At 42.7% G+C, this 21168-nt stretch overlaps 2 protein-coding genes across 3 annotated transcripts; one reads left to right on the top strand and one right to left on the bottom strand.

Moving 5' to 3' along the window:
* Positions 1-450: 450 nt before the first annotated feature.
* Positions 451-5120, top strand: LOC310860898 (ciliary microtubule-associated protein 2-like; the record flags this gene model as incomplete). Its single annotated transcript, XM_083768086.1, has 8 exons — positions 451-500; positions 938-1025; positions 1651-1824; positions 2321-2440; positions 3683-3832; positions 4130-4297; positions 4409-4537; positions 4989-5120. The coding sequence occupies 8 exons, from the start codon at positions 451-453 to the stop codon at positions 5118-5120; spliced, it is 1011 nt and encodes a 336-aa protein (XP_083624212.1).
* A 1911-nt stretch (positions 5121-7031) lies between these two features.
* Positions 7032-20888, bottom strand: dhcr24 (24-dehydrocholesterol reductase). 2 transcript variants are annotated; one of them, XM_083766370.1, is made up of 9 exons: positions 20339-20888; positions 18940-19039; positions 16943-17062; positions 15508-15626; positions 12551-12814; positions 11421-11564; positions 8931-9128; positions 7952-8130; positions 7032-7440 (listed from the first exon to the last, which is right to left on the bottom strand). In XM_083766370.1, exons 1-9 carry the CDS (start codon positions 20567-20569, stop codon positions 7287-7289), a joined length of 1509 nt encoding a protein of 502 aa, XP_083622496.1. In that variant the 5' UTR covers positions 20570-20888; the 3' UTR covers positions 7032-7286. The 2 variants fall into 2 exon arrangements, with proteins under 2 accessions (XP_083622496.1, XP_083622495.1); XM_083766369.1 differs by having other exon boundaries at positions 16943-17048; positions 18884-19039; positions 20339-20884.
* Between the last annotated feature and the right edge of the window lie 280 nt (positions 20889-21168).

The raw sequence follows: 21168 nt of genomic DNA, 5'->3' as shown, positions 1-21168 counted from the left end.
ACACATGGATCTCCATATATACTGTCATCAGATCTCAATATTTGAAGATCACAACACTGACCTCATCAAACCCTGGATAGCCATACATATGGTTTGACATACTAGATATGCATATATGGAGCCGGCCAGCAACTCTACAACTGACCTCACTGACACCAGATTAATAGTTTAACTTAAGAAGCTCTGTTGTTTCAGTCATTTAGTAATAGTAGTAGTAATAGTAGTAGTAGTAGTATTAGTAGTAGTAGTAATCGCATAGCCTAGTAGTAGTTTATGGCACAGGGAAAACAGCTGGTTTAGCTGCATTCAGGCTACATGGTGTGCTGATAGCTAGGTTGGACAATGGACATCATTAATATATTATGATTTGCTTGTGTTGCCATAGTCACGTCTCTGGCAACAACAGAAGATTTTCATTTGTTTCTCAGGAAAGGAAAGAAATGTGAAACAATGGCTGAGAAAAAATTCAAAGGCTCTCCATTCGGAAGACAATCCGCAAGGTGAGACAGGCCCTGCCATTTCTTTTTCACTATATAGTCTATTAGATATCTGAACTTCTCAGCTTATACAATATAGGCATCACGCATCATGATGTATACAGCTCTACTGTAACTAATTTTGTATTTAAAAAGGAAAATTATTCAGTTTAAGATTCTTTCAAAAATTGTTTAAAATAGCAGATGTACTGTGATCTAGTAGATCTGCTATTTTTGTATAGTGGTTAAAATGATTGTGATGCTGTCTTAACTACTTTTTCTGGTGCCCCCTGGTTCCCCCCCCCCAAGACCCCTGTGGGTTCCCCGACCCCACTTTTAGATGGTCTACTCTAGACAGGACATATAAAATATATAATAATGTTAGGTGGGCAGGTTTATCTAAATTAGCCTATAGAGTTGGGCTTCGGGACCAGTTTTGAACGTTGCTCTGTTTGAAGCAGGTTTGATGTGTCCGGGGTCCATCCTGCCAACAAGAAAGTGGGAGGATACACCCAGATTCCCTACTGCAAGAGGATGACCAGTGACATGGTAGGCATTTAAGTGTTTTGTTGTTAAGTGTTTTGTGTGGTGGCATCATGAGTAGACTGAACTGTAGGTCATTGTTTCCCAAACAGTGGGTCGGGAGTCAGGACCCGCTATTTTCACTTATTTGGGTCCCGGGCAGACATCTAATTCTTCTTGTGGGTCTGGAGCTTAGGTTTAGGAACCACTGCTACTATTTCTAGGCCTAAATGGAGGCTAGGATGACATTCTGGTTTGATTTATGACCTACTTCGGACTGTAACAAAAAATGGTGTAGGTGTTGTTTGAATATAAAACATGTGGGTTTTAGCTGTAGGACAGGGTCATAATTTGACATTGTTGTGGAGATGGGTGAGTGATGTTTCAGATGTGTGGGATGATTGGGACTGACGTTATTATTATCTGCTTGACATTTGTTGATTCACTCTTATCTGTACTGTACTCATTTACTGTACTGATACACTTTGACACCATGGTCATCAAGTGCATCAGTGCTTCACGCAGATAAGAGTGAATCAATAAATGTATTTACTGGTAAGTAAATATAAATGTCAGTCCTAATCATATAGTCATAACAGCATTTATTATAATTCTTATTTTAATATGCTTGTTGATTCTATGAAACACTCAGGAGAGGCGCCTTGGCCCGGGAACACACAACATTGACAGAAGAAGTGATTTCAGTGCACAATCTGTGGCAGAGAGAGCCAAAGGACCCGGCTGGCACAGAGCTCTGGAGGCATCCAGGGAAGCACAGAGACCCCACCTCTTCTATAGAGATGCCTGGGCACACAAACAGTTCCTGGTGGGTAGTACAAACTTAAAGAGAAGTGGAGAAGTGTCAAAAGTCAAATGTGAATCATCAGTTTGTTTCCTATTGGCTGCTTTCACCATGCAGGAGTTTTTCAGGCCAAGGACCCCCTTATCTGAGCGAAAGAGATGAAGCAGGGACTGCCACTATGTTCGACCGCATGTCCGACCGTTGTTTCCGCATGTCGGTCCGTTGGTGTCTAATCTGCATGTGCATCCCTCATAGACTTGAATCGACAGCACTGTCATTGTGTAGCGTGGAAGCTGGATTAATTAATGTGCAGTGCGAGGCATTATATGAGCTTGGGATGTAGGGATGCTAGGGTTCAAATAAAGGTCCTATCACACAAAGATTTTACGGCCCCTGTAGTGAATCTTAAGACCCCCTAGGCCCAGGGACCCCAACCCCATTTTGAAGAACCGGCTTATAGGCCTTCTTAGACCAAATGTGGTCTTCCTGACAAATAAATGTAGGCTTTCTTTTTGTGTAGAAAACCAAAGTGGGCCCTGGCACCTATGAGAGCAGAGACCTTATGCAGGAGCTGAGCAACAAGCCGGGCAGCGTGCGAGGCGTGTGTGACGGTCTGGAGAGACGGTTCAAGGTGGCGAAGGTGAGTCATCATCGATGCCACACACTGGCTCAGCATGGGACAACTACAGTATATTTACATCACAAACCAAAGGCAGCTGAAGCCCAATGTTACTCTCACACGGTAACCTTACCCTTTTGGTGGGCATGCCATTATTAGGTCAAACTGAATGATATTGTAAAAAAAAATCTTTAAAGAAAATGTAGTGAAAAAAAGTATTGTGAGCGTCTAGATTTTTGAAATACACTGTTGTACAACGAGAAATAGGGCTTAAGTGGTTAACCTTTGTCCTGTCTCTCTCTCTCTGCGTGTGTGTGTGTGTGTGTGTGCGTGTGTGTGTGTGTGTGTGTGTGTGTGTGTGTGTGTGTGTGTGTGCGCGTGTGTGTGTGTGTGTGTGTGTGTGTGTGTGTGTGTAGAGCTGTACGCCAGGCCCTGGCAGCTATGGCAGAGGAGGGGTGCCCTGGGCTGCTCTGGAAGAGAGAAGGGCTGAGTCAGCACGATGCTTTCAAATGGACCTCTGTGGTCCTGTCAAACGCTTCTCTGAAAACACTCAAGTATTGCTGTAGCATTGAAATATTACAGTAGGCTATACTATGCTATGAATCTTTGCTGTCAGGCAGAAACCTTATAGGTGTCCACATTTAAACATTTAAACAAAAGTAGCAAAAATAGCAGATTTACCATGTCACAGAGCTTGCATATTATGTTTGATTATACATAAGTAGCCTATGTACATATCGTCACTTTTGGGTGGAAACCTATAAACTGTTACTTTTAAGGATTCAAATAAGAAAATTGCATTTGCAATGTGTTTTGAGCTTGTAGATCGGATATTTTCGCTACCTTTGTGCGACACTGTATGGCCAAGTAGGGCATTCACTGTATGGCCAAGTAGGGCATTCACTGTATGGCCAAGTAGGGCATTCACTGTATGGCCAAGTAGAGCATTCACTGTATGGCCAAGTTGGGCATTCACTGTATGGCCAAGTTGGGCATTCACTGTATGGCCAAGTAGGGCATTCACTGTATGGCCAAGTAGGGCATTCACTGTATGGCCAAGTAGGGCATTCACTGTATGGCCAAGTAGGGCATTCACTGTATGGCCAAGTAGGGCATTCACTGTATGGCCAAATAGGGCATTCATAAAAAAGCAAAGCATAAAAACTATGCATGTGGTGCACCGAGCTCAAGCAGAGACTATGTGTTGTGTTGTGTTGTGTTGTGCGTGCGTGTGTGCGTGCGTGCGTGCGTGCGTGCGTGCAGGACAGCGGTCCAACTCCGAGCCCCTGTTCCTACAACCTGAAGAGTAGCGTTGACATCCTGCTGAACAGGACCGTCAGTAAAAGAGGACCCTATGACCTCTTCACAGGCCAGAGAGACAAGCCGCTCACGTCCGGCCACACTGCTACGCCGGTAAATCAAATGGAATGTCACACACATACCGGAAGAGAGATGCATGCACAATTGCACACTCTTTAATTCTAAACGCACTCTAATGATATGTTTGAATTAACCACATGAACCCTAGGCATCCTTATTCTGGGGCAACTTGCTACATTCTGTGCATGTGTGCATGTGTGTGTGTGTGTGTGTGTGTGTGTGTGTGTGTGTGTGTGTGTGTGTGTGTGTGTGTGTGTGTGTGCGTGCGTGTGTGCGTGCGGGCGTGCATGCATACGTACGTTCTGTGTTGCATACTGTACGTCCCTGCAGAAGCGCATGGGTCCGATTCCTGGACAGTACAAGGTGGTCAGCTTCGGAGACGAGCTGAAGCAAAGGGAGAAGAGAAAGCACGGGGTGTTCAGCTCATTAGATCAATATCCATCCACACCCACTGAGAGGATCTTCCACGCGACCCTGGCCCAGTGCCCTCGCCCGGCTGTCAGTTACAGGCATCATATATCATATCAACAGATATATTGTACACACTACACAATACTTTATAATTATGCTTGCATACTATCAACTCTCTATTCCTTTTTTGGGGGTCAGACTTCACCTGCACCAGGAGCCCATGAGGTGAGGGTCCCAGCCCGTCCTGGAAGTCACAACGCTCCACCCTTCCTCTCCTCCGCCCCCCGACAGACTAAACAGCAAGAGAGGCAGCAGAATGGGAACTATGTAAGTGAACCTTAAACCTCTAAAACCTTCTCTATTCTTAGTAAAAACGGACCTGAGATGCAACTGCACTTTTTTCACTCTACACCAAATCTCCCCCCCCCCCCAAAAGAAATGGGTGATCTACAAGCTTGTAGATCTAGCTATTTTTGGCGAACGTTCCCCCTCGCATTAGGGATGCTGGGGTTCCAGTGGTTAAAACCTGATATCCCCCTTTCAACCTTGCTTTTATTAAATAACAATATCTGCATTATAAGAAACAGCTAGAGCAGATGAGACATTAAATAATAGTTGAAGTTCACCTGGTGAACCTAAAAAGGAATGGATCGTTGAGCCTAAAGCTACGTTTACTGTTGAACTAAACAGGAGATCTTTCAGAATATCAGCTGCTCCTATTTAGAGGAATGCTATTATCATAAGTTGTATTATAATAATGGCTATATCCTTCCCCCAGAACATCATCGGCCCTGGTCGCTATAACATGGACCAAAAGGACGAGCGGAGTCTCAGCGGTCCCACGTCGCCCTTCAAATCCCACACACACAGATGTCTGTCTCTCCCACACCGAGACAGACACATGCAGTAAGAGAAACACTAGTATTATAGTACATGTGCCCTCTTGCTGTGTTTTGGTGTTTTCACTGTTTGTTTTGGTAGCCCAAAAACGTCCCCATCTACCAAGACAAACTGTGAAAACACCAAAAATACAGCGAGAGGGGTGTGTATATACCACAGATGGTATATACAGAGAAAGGATGGTAAATAATATTATCATTATTGTTTTATGTAAACACAGAGCAAAGGTACATACTATGCCTTTATTAAGTTTACTGTACATTCCAGGTCAACGCACTAGCTGACTTGCACGTGCATGTGTATGTGTGTGTGTGTGTGTGTGTGTGTTTTTCAGGGAGAGGCTGCGGGCGGTGAATGTTCCAGTGGACAGACGGAGTTTCCTGGTGTCTCGTTGAAAGGATTTCCTGGTGAAATCGGCTCGGACACAGCAGACACACAGTGCAAAGGGACATGATTGTTATGTCAACACAATTAAAACATCCACATTCAACACAAAATGCAAAGAGGATATTTATTGCATATATACAATTACATCTGTGTCAACAAAGACAGTTCTGAAGGCGGTTTGTGTTTGCTGTCCACAATGTTCAAACAGAGGTTCTCTACAAAGATGTAGATGCTGAAATATTTGTACGGTATTAAATAGAAAATGCTGTCACTGTCAAAGACAAATGGCACTTGGGAACCGATGGTTAATAAAAGGGGCATTTAAAAGTTTCACGAATGGTAAACATGAATATCTTGACATTAATAGTAGCCAGTAAAGAAAAGAAAAAAGAATACATTCACACTCAATCAGACACCAAAGTTAAAACAGCGAATGCAGAGGACATTGTGTTGGGCTGGTGAGTCAAAGTTGCTGTTTCTGAGCTGTGCTGAATGATTGGTTTGAGTATGTACTGTACTTCTCACAGCGGCATGTATCTCATTCACACTGACAGGATATCGCTGTTGTCGGGCAGAAAGCTCATTACTCCTTATTCTAACTTTTTGTGCTTACTCGTAAATTAACGGTCTACTCTACTTGATCATGCTACAGCCAGCATCACAAAAAATAGTAATATTGTAGTTCTTACACACACAAGACAATCTTATTATCAAAAAATAACGTCAAGTATTTGCTGTATGTGCAAAGTTTAATTGCAGTCTATGAAGCACTGCCTTGGGAAAAAACTTTACCTTGGGTAATTACATTTTTTACCTAAGCACTTTTTTAGGTGTTTTAGGTGTTTTTAGCAATGATCTTATGGGAGCCTTTTTATTGCCACAAAGAGGACAGACTGCAACGCTATAGAAATAGTTTTACCACAAACCTTTTTGTTGTTGTTGCTTTTAGAAAACATACACAAACACTGCTACATACAGTATCAACATAAGTGGAGTACTTCACAGGCACACAGTGCCTCAGTCCATCTCTGGCAGAGAAACAACAGGGGCTGAAGTCACGTTTAACCACTTGACCCCCACCATCCATATTCTGGGCTCACAAACGCGTCGAGTTTAAACGCGGTGCAAGCTTGTAGAGCGGCTATTTATGGCAAAGAGATTTGGTGTAGACAAAATCGTTCCAAGTACAGAGACAACTCGGGTCCAGTTTACTAAAGGCCAATACATGCTCCTTTGCGTGTCGGGGTTCGGACAGGCTTTCCCAAACTATAGTTCAGAGAGTCGGGATATCTTGGACGTGCACGAGTTCCGAGATAAAAGTTCTGAGACCACCCATCAGAAGTTTGGAATTACGTCAATTTGTAGTTATATCACCTCCCTTTTCCAATATAAGAAAGAGGTTCCAATATAAGAAAGAGGCAAAAAAAGAAGAAGAAAAGAAAAATAGCTATTTTCACAATATTTATCTATGGAACAGAGTCCAAGTTCAAATATGATTATTTTGGGGGGTGCCCAGTTCAAATATGATTATTTTGGGGGGTCCCCAGTTCAAATATGATTATTTTGGGAGGTCGTGGCCTGAAAAGGTTGAGAACCACACTTGGTAGACTAGACCAGAGTCCATCAGGGCTCTACACTAGTACCTATTGTGTTTCACTCTACACTAAATATCGTCGCTGAAAATAGCTTAAATTTTCTGCAAATGTTTCCCCCCAGATTATGCGGATGCTGGGGTTGAAGTGGTTTAAGACTGGTGGGTGTATCGGCCGGGGGGGGAGCAGTCCAACGGTCAGTGTCGTGCTGATTTGCAGATTTTGTCGTAAACCTCGGGGAAGGCGTCCTTGCAGCCCAGCTCCTCCCTCAGCCGGTGATACAGCTGTCCGTCGAACATCTCCCAGAACTCCTCTCGGTCCATGTACACATCTGCATACAGCATCTGGTACCTGCGGGGGGGGGGGGGGGGGGAGCACAGCAACAGGAGAATAATCAGTACAATACTAAAACAAATAGTCATTATTACTTCTTAAAACAGAGGCTATTTAAGGCATTTCTGAATTTCAGAATCGTGTATAGAGAGGGGAGTAACAGGAGAGACATGAATCCTGAGCAGCATGCATGCATATCCTGACCTAGACCATTGGTCTTGGGTAGAAATGTTCATGTCAAGGTCCCTCGAAATATTTTGTCCCACAGGACACCATACAAGAAATGTGTTATAATGTTTCACTATTTGAAAATCTACAAGCATCACAACACATGACAATGTGACGTGTTGTGAGCTTGTAGAGCGGCTATTTTCAAAAAGCTGATGTATATAGGCAATTGTGGTTCAAATTATTTATTATTTATTTTGATGGGGACCCCCTGGAACCGCCTCAAGGACCACCCGGACCCCAGTTGTTTCGTCATTGAGCCACTGATTGAATTGTGAGCATGGAGGCGAGGCTTTATTACCCGTGTACATCTCTGACAAACTTCTCCAGCTGCCGTGTGGAAGCCTTGGCCTCAAAGTGTTTGACTCTTGGCTCTCCGTACGCTCCAATGTCCACATACAGCTCCTCCTCCTGGCCTTTGGGCCGAACCATGCCCCTGCCTGGGAACAGCATGAAGGGACACAGCCACAGAGGGTAGACCTGGAAACACAGGATTAATAATGTAACTATTAATGTAACATTACATTTTATCATTGCATTTTTTTTTTAAATGTAACTATTATTAATGTCAAATGAAAAATGTAGGATTAACTTTGTCGCTGTCAGGCCGAAACCTTGTATCTCCATATTTCAACTTTTTATGATTAGATAAAAAATACCTAAAATAAAAATAGTAATTATAGAATAAGAACCACAATGATCCTAGTGTGTGTGTGTGTGTGTGTGTGTGTGTGTGTGTGTGTGTGTGTGTGTGTGTGTGTGTGTGTGTGTGTGTGTGTGTGTGTGTGTGTGTGTGTGTGTGTTTGTGTGTGTGTGTGTAAATCCAACAATAACCACATTATGAAAACACTCCTCTGAAACAGGTTGATGACTACAAGTATTTGGGTTCATATATATCTTCTTCCCAAAAGGACTTTCAAACTAGGAAGGGTATGGCCTGGTCAGCCTGCAATGACATGCAGATCTGGTCATCCCAGCTTAGTAAGATGTTAAAAGTTAAAAATATTTAGGACTAGAGAAACGGTTGGATGGCACTTATGAGAGCGCAAAATCTGTCTTGGAAGAGCCACCCATCGACTGATCTAATATACGGCAGCCTTCCCCGTGTTTCTTCACTAGTCCGATCCAGAAGAACACAGTTTGCCGGCCACTGCTACAGAGCTGACAATGAGGTTATATCTTTCCTTCTTCTCTGGAGTGCGCGCGCGTGTGTGTGTGTGTGTGCGTGCGTGCGTGCGTGCGTGCGTGTGTGTGTGTGTGTGTGTGTGTGTGTGTCTTACATTTATGTCCTGGTGGAAGCGTGTAATAGCAGCCTCCATGTGCTTCATGGGGACCAGCATGTCCTGAACCACGTGATGCTGCTCATACAGCCGTCTGATGGTCTCTCCCTGGGTCAGCTTCAGCAGGGAGATCTTCGGGGGAACCATCCAGCCAAACACCCACCGGAACACGGGGTTGTTGCCAAACGGAATGATGTCCTAGAGACATTAAACCCATTTAGACATACCCTAGTTAACCTAAATTACATGTGTACTGTTTGATCAACAGCATGCATAATATAATATACATATATTATTAGTAGTAGTAGTATTAGTCTGGGCACCTAGGCTGGTAATCCCGATCAGCCACCAAATGACTCCAGTGGCTGATGGTATACTATACAGGGAAAGGATTGGTAAAGGTGCATACCATGCCTTAAAGATTCCCCCCTAAAACATGATCATCAGGTATTATGAGTATTTTTCAGAGAGAACAGGCAGAGAAGAAATCACAGTAAGTGTCTTGTGCCGGGAGGGACAGAAGGCGTTGCCTAGCAACCTGGGCAGCACTAGATGCATGTTTGGCTTCTGCCGGTCGATTTTAATATAAAGCTTATATCCCGCGGTGGCATGGGTTTGGCGTTCAATGGGTAATTATTATAACCTGTGGTGGCATGGGTTTGGCGTTCAACGGGTAATTATTATAACTCGCGGTGGCATGGGTTTGGCGTTCAATGGGTAATTATTATAACCTGCGGTGGCATGGGTTTGGCGGTCAATGGGTAATTATTATAACCTGTGGTGCCGTGGGTAATGGCACTGCGTGAACCATGAACCTTCCATTTCTGAAATGGCCACTCAATTTATCTGTTTATCCGTGCTTCCAATTCACTTCAGACTTGCACTGCAGTGTGTATTGCTGATTAGTCTATAAAATGTATAGACTAATCAGCAGAGATTCTGCTAATTCAATTAGCAGAATCTCTGTGTATGTGTCTGCTTGTCTCAAGAACCGTAGAATCGATCGATTTCAAACTTGGCACGCTGTATTGCTGTATGTATTCATGGGGGAAACTGGCAAAGACTACATTTGGGAGAAAATGAAGAAACAACAACAAAAAAAATCAAAGAAACAAAAGCGAGAGGATGTAGTGTCCAATCAATAGTGTGCATAATTCATCACAGAGTTTATGGTTATGGAAAGCAAAACACATTCAGTGTACTAATGGCTAATGGTACTGTGTGTGTGTGTGTGTGTGTGTGTGTGTGTGTGTGTGTGTGTGTGTGTGTGTGCGTGCGTGCGTGCGTGCGTGCGTGCGTGCGTGTAATGCAGAGAAATGTGCAGGGAAGAGGAATGGGAAGATGATGACTAACAGGCAGATAAAAGGTTTTTTTCATGATAATCTTTCTAATGCACCTCTTCTGCGTTACGTGTGTGTGTGTGTGTGTGTGTGTGTGTGTGTGTGTGTGTGTGTGTGTGTTTGAAATAATCACAATTAGCCCTTCGCTAAACTCCACCTCAAAAGCGATTGTCCAATGCCAATCCAACTAGTTTAGCAGACGTTTCTAAGGATGGCAAGCTTTCGTCACCTCATAGCTGTCAGTGTTATTTTGCATGGCTGTGTAGTGTGTTGTTGTCGAACACATACACAGCTTAACGTCTGGAAAGTCACGCCAGGGCTCCACTGGGCGCGTCGCGTCTCCGTCGCGTCCTGCTCGTGTCATGACAACGTCAACGTCACGCTAGAGGTGCTCCACCGCGGGCTTTTGAAAACTGCGCGTCAGCAACATTCTTTTATGTTGCTGTCAATGCGTGCGTGCGTCAAAAAACGAACCGGGGCAATTTTTGAGTCACCGAACGCAGCACAACGCAACGCAACGCGGGCAGTGGAGCCACCCTCCATTGATTAAAAGGGAACATTCCCGACGCTGACGGAGACGCGACGCAGACGCGCCCAGTGGAGCCCTGGCGTTACACGACTGAGCCACCCAGGTGATGGCAATGATACTAATCACCATAGTCTTACAGTCCATTACATGAAAACTCCTGTCGGACGGTCGTCAGTTGATTGAGTTAGATACCGTTTCTCCCTCCAACATTTCCTCGAATTTCTAGTTCATTGAAATAATGTCATGCACATTTGTGCAGTGCATAGCCTACTGCAGGCCTGGTTGACTAGATTTAGAAGACATTTTGAAGCTCTTACTGAAATTACTGATTATTTATATGGAGAAATTCCGTCATTTAACAATGGGTGAGAAGGAAAGCTTGCTATCTCTCCTCTCTTAACCGTTGCTAACGTGCCTATTGGACAAGGACGGTTTGGGATAGACTTGGCGAAGGGCAAATTATAACAAACAGCTTCCAAAAACAGCAGAAACAGCAGATCTACAAACTCACAACGTGCCATGAATGATGCGTAATACGACGAGCGGCTATTTCCACTATTATTTTAATACCGTTATTTGGAAGTGTAAAAGTATTAAATGTCATGATGTTGACAGGCTTACCTGCAGCTCCCAGAAGATGCTGCGTGTGTGTCTGTGGTAGTACTGTCTGAGGGGAATGTACTCCACTGCACTGAGGTCCTTCTTCAGGTAGCTCGCCACATGCTTGAAGAACCACGGCTTAAAGTGGAGGCCAATTCTGTTGATCTGAAACACACACACACACACACACACACACACACACAAACATAAATCCTGTGTGTATAGATCAATATGTAACAGAATATGTTTACATGCATATCTATATATAATGGGAGATCCCACTGGGATAAGGATCTATTTTTACAAAGGAGCCCTGATTACAGCTCAGAATCACATCAATACTGTGTAAAACCATTCAGCAGAACACACGTTCACTCATTCATTTATTTTAGAAGAATAAAAAAGTAAAACGTCAGATAAGTCTGCAAGGACCTTGAGGGTTCTAAATTGCCCCACAGAAAGCCATGTGCAAAGTTGAATATAGTTGCTTTCAGGCAGAAACGTATCTAGTTTTTTTTAATGCCCTACTTCGTCGTCTTACTACAGTGTCACACAAAAGTAGCTAAAATTTAATAACAGATCTACAAGCTCAAAATGTGTCACTATGGGATGCGTTTTGAGCTTGTAGATTGGCTATTTTTTATACTTTTGAATTAGAATTCTGAAAGGTAACAGTTTTGGACATTTCCAGCCGACAGCAGCGATCTTGTTGCAGTTTAATTCCATGCATGTTCCACAGAGAAACCAGAAGACAGACAGAACACAGTGAAGAAGAGGACAGCTCTACAGCAGGTCTCAGGTCAGTGTGGTTTTAAATGCATGTATAATATTAAATTGGATTTTTGATCAATAATCATCAGTAATGTGGCTAGAGTGTCCGGCCTGATATTGAGAGGTCCGGTTTCAATTCCCTGGCTATGTATGGACCACATGGCCCGGTAAGGCTTACTTGATGCAGAGGGTAAAGGCAAATAATAGAAGAAAAAACAGCCAAGCAAGTTCATCAAATTACATTACCTTTTAATGCTGTGTTTAAAGCCAGGGAAAGACACTAATGCCATGTCATGACATTATGATATCCAACATCCTCTCATATTGCTAAATCAATATAACGCCCATCAACAAGCCCTGGCACACAAGCCTCTTCCTACCTTGTCAGGCTCCGCGTGGTCGGTCATGGTTCCCGTCATGACCACGGCGCTGTCCAGGCTGTACTGGAGACCCTCCACAAACGCATTCTCCTTGTTCCGCGAGGCCTCGCTGAAGCGCCGGCAGATGTTCTCCAGGCCCCTGACAGGCTCATAGTGGAGCTTCACCCACGGCTTGGCCGGCACGATCTTAATCTCTGCCGCAACCAGGAAGCCCAGAGTCCCACAGGACCACGGGACGGCGTGGAACAAGTCCGAATTCTCCTCCTGGGAGAGAATTATACTTTGATATTTAGTAAGCCGTTTGTATGGTAGAGTATGTTGTATTATACAATATAACTAGCACATCTCTATGGTAGAGTATGTTGATACAATATAACTAGCACATCTGTATGGTAGAGTATGTTGTATATACAATATAACTAGCACATCTCTATGGTAGAGTATGTTGATACAATATAACTAGCACATCTGTATGGTAGAGTATGTTGTATTATACAATATAACTAGCACATCTGTATGGTAGAGTATGTTGATACAATATAACTAGCACATCTGTATGGTAGAGTATGTTGATACAATATAACTAGCACATCTGTATGGTAGAGTATGTTGTATTATACAATATAACTAGCACATCTCTATGGTAGAGTATGTTGATACAATATAACTAGCACATCTGTATGGTAGAGTATGTTGTATTATACAATAAAACTAGCACATCTCTATGGTAGAGTATGTTGTATTATACAATAAAACTAGCACATCTGTATGGTAGAGTATGTTGATACAATATAACTAGCACATCTGCATGGTAGAGTATGTTGATACAATATAACTAGCACATCTGTATGGTAGAGTATGTTGTATATACAATATAACTAGCACATCTGTATGGTAGAGTATGTTGATACAATATAACTAGCACATCTGTATGGTAGAGTATGTTGTATATACAATATAACTAGCACATCTGTATGGTAGAGTATGTTGATACAATATAACTAGCACATCTGTATGGTAGAGTATGTTGATACAATATAACTAGCACATCTGTATGGTAGAGTATGTTGATACAATATAACTAGCACATCTGTATGGTAGAGTATGTTGATACAATATAACTAGCACATCTGTATGGTAGAGTATGTTGATACAATATAACTAGCACATCTGCATGGTAGAGTATGTTGATACAATATAACTAGCACATCTGCATGGTAGAGTATGTTGTATATACAATATAACTAGCACATCTGTATGGTAGAGTATGTTGTATATACAATATAACTAGCACATCTGTATGGTAGAGTATGTTGTATTATACAATATAACTAGCACATCTGTATGGTAGAGTATGTTGTATTATACAATATAACTAGCACATCTGTATGGTAGAGTATGTTGATACAATATAACTAGCACATCTCTATGGTAGAGTATGTTGATACAATATAACTAGCACATCTGTATGGTAGAGTATGTTGTATTATACAATATAACTAGCACATCTGTATGGTAGAGTATGTTGTATTATACAATATAACTAGCACATCTCTATGGTAGAGTATGTTGTATTATACAATATAACTAGCACATCTCTATGGTAGAGTATGTTGTATTATACAATATAACTAGCACATCTGTATGGTAGAGTATGTTGATACAATATAACTAGCACATCTGTATGGTAGAGTATGTTGATACAATATAACTAGCACATCTGTATGGTAGAGTATGTTGATACAATATAACTAGCACATCTGCATGGTAGAGTATGTTGATACAATATAACTAGCACATCTGTATGGTAGAGTATGTTGATACAATATAACTAACACATCTGTATGGTAGAGTATGTTGATACAATATAACTAGCACATCTGCATGGTAGAGTATGTTGATACAATATAACTAGCACATCTGTATGGTAGAGTATGTTGATACAATATAACTAGCACATCTGTATGGTAGAGTATGTTGTATATACAATATAACTAGCACATCTGTATGGTAGAGTATGTTGATACAATATAACTAGCACATCTGCATGGTAGAGTATGTTGATACAATATAACTAGCACATCTGTATGGTAGAGTATGTTGATACAATATAACTAGCACATCTGTATGGTAGAGTATGTTGATACAATATAACTAGCACATCTCTATGGTAGAGTATGTTGATACAATATAACTAGCACATCTGCATGGTAGAGTATGTTGATACAATATAACTAGCACATCTGTATGGTAGAGTATGTTGATACAATATAACTAGCACATCTGTATGGTAGAGTATGTTGATACAATATAACTAGCACATCTGTATGGTAGAGTATGTTGTATATACAATATAACTAGCACATCTGCATGGTAGAGTATGTTGTATACTGTGGGAGGTATAACGCGACAAAATAAAGTTTATCTATAAAAAGAATAAAAGGTCACTAAAACAATAGTATGGTTGCCTTCAGGCAACCACACTAACTAGCAGTGGTTGGTGGCCTCCATTGAGAAATCCGACCCTGGTGTCAGTAAGGATACCAGGGTGCATCAATAAAGTTATTTGAAGCACCTCTGCACCGGATTGGACACTAGATGTGATCTTCTACATTCATTCTTCATTGTTGAGACATCTTTGCTGATTGATTGATAGACTGAAAAATGTATTTCATAGTATGCAGAATGGGTACATTTCAAACGAAAGTACCAGAAAAGGCACAAAGACAATGCAATGATCTCTCCATTAGGAGAGGAAAACAATAAACAATAGGCATAACATTTACTAATGAGAACTCCTATTCTAGATGGCTAGCATTCCTGCCGAGCCACACTGTAAGAAATATATATACCGTAATTCTGATTGTTGACGTTGCTTTGGCTAGTACTGGTGTCATTCAAATCCAGTAATGTGTATATTACAATATATTTTTCATATAGAGCTCATCATGGCTCACCTCTGTGCAGCGAACCAGGCTGCCATCAGCCAGCACCAGCTCAAAGGCAACACAGATGTGCTGAAACAGCCCGTAGATATGAGATGATGACTCAATGCCTGTACCCATCACCAAACCACCTGGGAGAGAGGAGAGAGAGAGAGGATGATAGAGAGAGGGAGAGTGATAGAGGGGGGGGGGAGGGATGGTGAGAGATAATGATAGAGCGAGAATTTGCAACATTAAGCAAGAAGCAGAAGGTAACATTTTCCAACTCTTTCAAAGAGTTGCCTTGTGTCTGTGTACATGTGCACTCTGCGTATGCGCGCACGCACGTGTGTATTTGTGTGTGTGTGTGTGTGTGTATAAGAGATGAATGAATGCACGGCGCCCTAATGGGACAACATTAGGCTGTTGATGTCCAGTTTATGGCATCAGGAAACCCATTATGCAATCTGATCCAGGAGTGCGTACGGCTCTGCAGGCCCATTTCCTCCCGGTTTTGTCTTTGGAGCTGCAACATCAATCCTCTAACCCAATTAGAGATGTCGACGCAGCTCCACACAGGATACATTGATTGACCACTTGAACCCCTGGCATCCCTATTCTGGGCACGGTGTCGTAATAGGGAAACAGATCTAAAAGGATCTACAGGCTCCCAATGTGGCTCTTCAAGGGGTCTTCTCAGGACGAGGACCCCTTAGCTGAGACAGAGATGAAGCAGGGACCCCAACTAGATACATACAGTATAAAATCGTGTTGCCAGATTAAACCTTTTCATGGATTTTATAGATAGACATGTTTTACAGTACTATCATCGTTCAGTGTTGTGTAAATGAATGAACCCTACACATTATCTTTTCTATTAATACAGTATGTTGTGGCCCAGGCCGTGGCGTAACGGTCTGGGCACCTGACTGGTAATCCAGTCGCAGTGTGCCGCGGGTTCGACTCCCGAGCCCGACACGGCCTTTACTGCATGTCATCCCCCCATCTCTCTCCCGTTTCCTGTCAGCCTACTGTCTGTCCCTTCAAAAATCAATAAAAGGCGTAAGCCGCAAAAAAATATATAAAAAAATAAAAATAAATACAGTATGTTGTATTCATATTAATGTGTATTTTCAGACATGGAAACACTACATAATTAGTAAACTAGACCTTTATGTTCTTGATCTGAACCTCTTCCCCCGAAAATAGCCGATCTACAAGCTACACAATGCCTCGTGCTCTGCTATTTTCAGCTAATGTTCCCTTCAGAATAGGAATGCCGGATGAGATTAATTTAAAAATCACACAAATATGTGGCAACCCCCCTGTAGGACCCACTAGGGGCCATGGACCACTTGTTGAAGACCCATGGGGAAAAAACAACTAGGAGTCCAAGGATTAGATCTGCAACAGCTCAAATCTAAAACGACACAGATGCTTTCCCGGTTTTAATGGGTTAAATACATACCTACGGTGAGGTCATCCAGTTCAGGCAGCACTGGCAGCGTCCAGCCAATGGAAGTGAGGAGAGCGGTCACCTGTCCCATGTTGGCCAGGGGCTCAACTCGTACCACCTGCCAACAGAGATCTATCGCTGGTGAAAAACATCTACCATCAGGTCAAAGAGCCACAGACACATTTATCATGATCATTATTTCTAAAGATTCGAATGAATAAATAAGTTTAAACTACAAAATTCCAACATTTAAAAAAAAGCATGTCATGAATAAAATGAAAGAAAATTCAATGATTTCCATAAATTAATTTATAGAATGTTTAGGAAGTAGTGAAAATAGCAGATCAACAAGCTTGCAAGTGAGCATGTAGATGTATTCTCACTAGTTTGGGTCCTGGGCAAACCACTCAATTCTCTGTTGGGTGTTTCTTTGACTCTCCAAAAACATACGAACATACAGTACTGCTCCTCCTCCTAGATTGCCATGGAATTGGTTGGTTGTGCATTTTTATGATCCCTGGGCCTGTAGTGTAGACTCTATTGACTTTATGATCCCTGGGCCTGTAGTGTAGACTCTATTGACTTTATGATCCCTGGGCCTGTAGTGTAGACATTGACTTTGGTGACCTCAATAGTCAATACAAGGCCTTTCCTGTATTACCACCACTGGGTCACAGGCTAGCCATAGATCCCTAGTCACAAGGTTTCAATTATTCACATTATCCTCTCATACAAGACATTTCAAACACGACAGACTAGATTGCCATGGAATTTGCCATGCAGTTTACCAGGTTCATGCTCCCCAGATTGATGATGACTCTTTTGGTGACTCGTCTAGTCTACACTAGTGCTACCATTAGGCCAACATTTCCACTTGCACATAAGATAATCTGAAAACCGACAGGGCAGATTGCAATGAAACTTTGTTGAGTAAATGCATGCTCATTCCCCAAGGGATGAACCCAACTGATTTTGGTGACACCATGGCCTTTCTTCAAGCACCATGCTTAGGACAAAGTAAGTAGCCTTGCCGAGCCATGAGGCCCATAGGGCAGGAGCCTATCTCCTGTTTCTGTAGCGTGAGGCAGCTTGATGTACAAGTACACCCCCTGGACATGACACTAGTATGTCGCAGGGACACCCAACACTTGATGCTGAGTGTCAAGCAGGGAGGCACTGGGTCCCATTTTTCTTCTTTGGTATGACAAGGCCGGGGATCGAACCCCGACCTCCCAGTATCAGGGCGGACACTCTAACCACAAGGTCACTGATGCTTAGGACAAAGCACACTTTTTTTTTTTTCACTTTAAAGCTTTTGTTGTTCTTTTTTTTTTGCCCGGCAATTGAAGCATGGGACTCTCAGAAAGCTCTTTGGTCCAAGTGGGTAGCTGCAAACAGTCGAACAGAGAAAGTAGAGCAAAGGTTGCACGAGGCTGTGGAAATACACTGTTTAGGGTGGGTTCAGAGATGTGTTTACCCAACATTTGATACTGTACAGTCTCTTGTCTTGCAGAAGATATATAAACCATGGTGCCACCTAGTTCTGGTCCATGTAGCTCTAATGCCGTTGCATTTAGAGCTATGTTACTGTCAACTTCCGGTGCTCGCATCTGTAGCGTAAATATAAAGAACGTTTTAACTACTCACCAATACAAAGGCGGCTTGTGTAATTAGAAAGCCTATTTTCCGCGGTGGACGCACTCTGAGCCCCCCACCACAGTGACCACACGTATAACTTTCTGGCCAAAAAGTGAATTTTATACGTGTGGTGGGGGGCTCAGAGTGCATCCACCGCAGACAGTAGGCTTTCTAATAACACAAGCCGCCTTTGTATTACGCTACAGACGAGAGGCTGGTCTGCATTCATGCGAGCCCCGGAAGTCGACAGTAACACAGCTTTAAATGCAACGGCATTAGAGCTATGGACCAGAGCTAGGTGGCACCACTTCCTACCTGTCTGTCTGTGTCCACGTCCAGAATGTCCATCATGTTGATCATTATGTTCTTACTGGTCTTCTTGTATTTTCCCACCCGGAGAGACACCGTCAGCCAGCCAGGTCGGCCGGTACACATGCGGTTCTTGCCACCTTCCTTTTTCCACTCGCGCACCTGAAACCCAGGAAATGACTTTCAGCATGTACGTATCAATTTAAAGACATCCCTGGGTGTTAAGATTCACCAACACCTTACAAAGTGGAGACTCACCCCAAAACACACTCACCCCATTGTTTTTGCATACCGCTTGCTTCCAGCGGATCTTGTATTGTTGTATTTGTTTTACTGAGGTTAGGTTAGGTTTCTGGTTTAAGGACTCCAGTTTTAGGCATAGTTTTACTGAGGTTAAGATTAGGAATAAGGTTTTACTGAGGTTGGTTACGTTTAGGAATATGAGCCTTTAAAAGTTTGTGTTGTGTAATAGGTCTACACAAAATTCCAAATTTCTCTATCCCTGGGCTCTGGGGAAGTCGCTTGTAATTCTGGGCTGTATTATGTCAACATATCACACATAAATATGATGAGAGGCTGAGCTCCACGTGGTGATAAGCTATGATGTCACCATGTGATGTCATATAACGACCGTCCAACAGAGACAGAGAACAGGGTAAGATGCTAAAAAGGTGACCTTATGAAGGCTTATGTAGAAGAGTTGGCCTACAGATACTATTTAAAGGACCACTTCACCACTTTTCAACCTATCTTCATACAATAGGTCCTCACTAATAATCATGATAAAATGGCACGGTTTGCTTCTACTCAGTCTGTGTCTCATAGGAGGGCTGTGGGCAGTTTAGAAACCGTCTTCCAGTGACATCATCATTAGGCAGATTTTTTTTTTAAACAAGATTCTTTTACAAAAATGTTTAGATTTTCATTATCATGAGAACGATGGCTTCCATTTTCGTATTGCAACGTTTCAGGACTAGAAAGCCTGCAGTTTCTATTAGCTTGTATTCCCCATCGATGATGTCACTGGAAGACGGTTTCTGAACTGCCCACACAGCCCTCCTATGAGACACAGACTGAGTAGAATTTTTTTTGCCATTTTTTTCATGATTATTTGTGAGAACCTACTATATGAAGATAGGTTGAAAAGTGTTGAAGTGGTCCTTTAATACATTTCATTGTTAGGCCAATAGCATGTTTCCAGATGGGCCATGATGGAAACATGCTATTGCCCTAACAATGAAACTCAATCAAACCAAATCAAACTCAACTGTGGCACAGTTGAGTTTGAACAGTTGCTAGTGATTTATTGTGCAGTCATCATTTCAGTCCACATAGCATGAAATAAATGGGCAAAGCCAACGCGCGCGCGCGCGCACACACACACACACACACACACACACACACACACACACACACACACACACACCACATTTAAGTAGTAGCTAGAAGTCTTTCACTCACCTGTCGTTGGATGTCGCGGACCCGCTCATCATGCTTCTTGGGTGCAGAGCACATCTTGAATATCAACCATGCGCGCAGATAATAATACACATCAAACACCACGGACAGGGGAAGCAGGAACAGACACACAAAGATCCACCTCTGGTGGACGATCACATAATCCAGACCTTTGACTTTTATCCACAATAAGAACATGACGGCCAAGGCACCTAAATACAATAATGGATCCATTGCTTCTGACGGATCGGCTCAGATATCAGTCAGTCCTTCCTCGCACTCGCAACAGTGCTGTCAATTTACGCAAACCGTAAACGTATTTCTTAAGCGAGTCGCACTTTGTCTTCTACACGCAATCTATTTGTTGTTAGACAGCGGTAGGTAGCATGCTTGCATTGCAATGCATGCAAGAGTCGATTGACGATACGGGACCAAAACCGGACACTTTGCTCCTTAGCGCCGATAGGCCAGCCTGGCTATGTGGTCGGATTGTACCTCCCCCTGCTGTGTGCTGATTGGTGGGTGAGGTGAATGGAGGATGGCCCGAGCGCTAGGGGACCAAGCAGAGACCAATGGGAAAGCACGATGGCCGTCACACCATTCACTGGTCTTCGTTTTTTCCAGCAGTTAACAGCTGGTAGGCTGGTACTAACATGGACGTAACAGGTTACATTACAATGCAACCACTGTATTTAATGCACCTATCAGTAAGTAGGCCTACGTCGTAAATTGCGAAACTTTAATCACACAATTTGAGTTAATAGAATAGAATAGAATAGAAGTTTGACACTTTTGGATGATATAGAGATAGGAGAGAGAATGCGTTTTCAAAC

This window comes from Protomyctophum parallelum, assembly GCF_964188405.1.
Source record: "Protomyctophum parallelum genome assembly, chromosome: 6".
NCBI lineage: Eukaryota > Metazoa > Chordata > Actinopteri > Myctophiformes > Myctophidae > Protomyctophum > Protomyctophum parallelum.
This window is presented reverse-complemented; position numbering and strand designations above follow the sequence as displayed.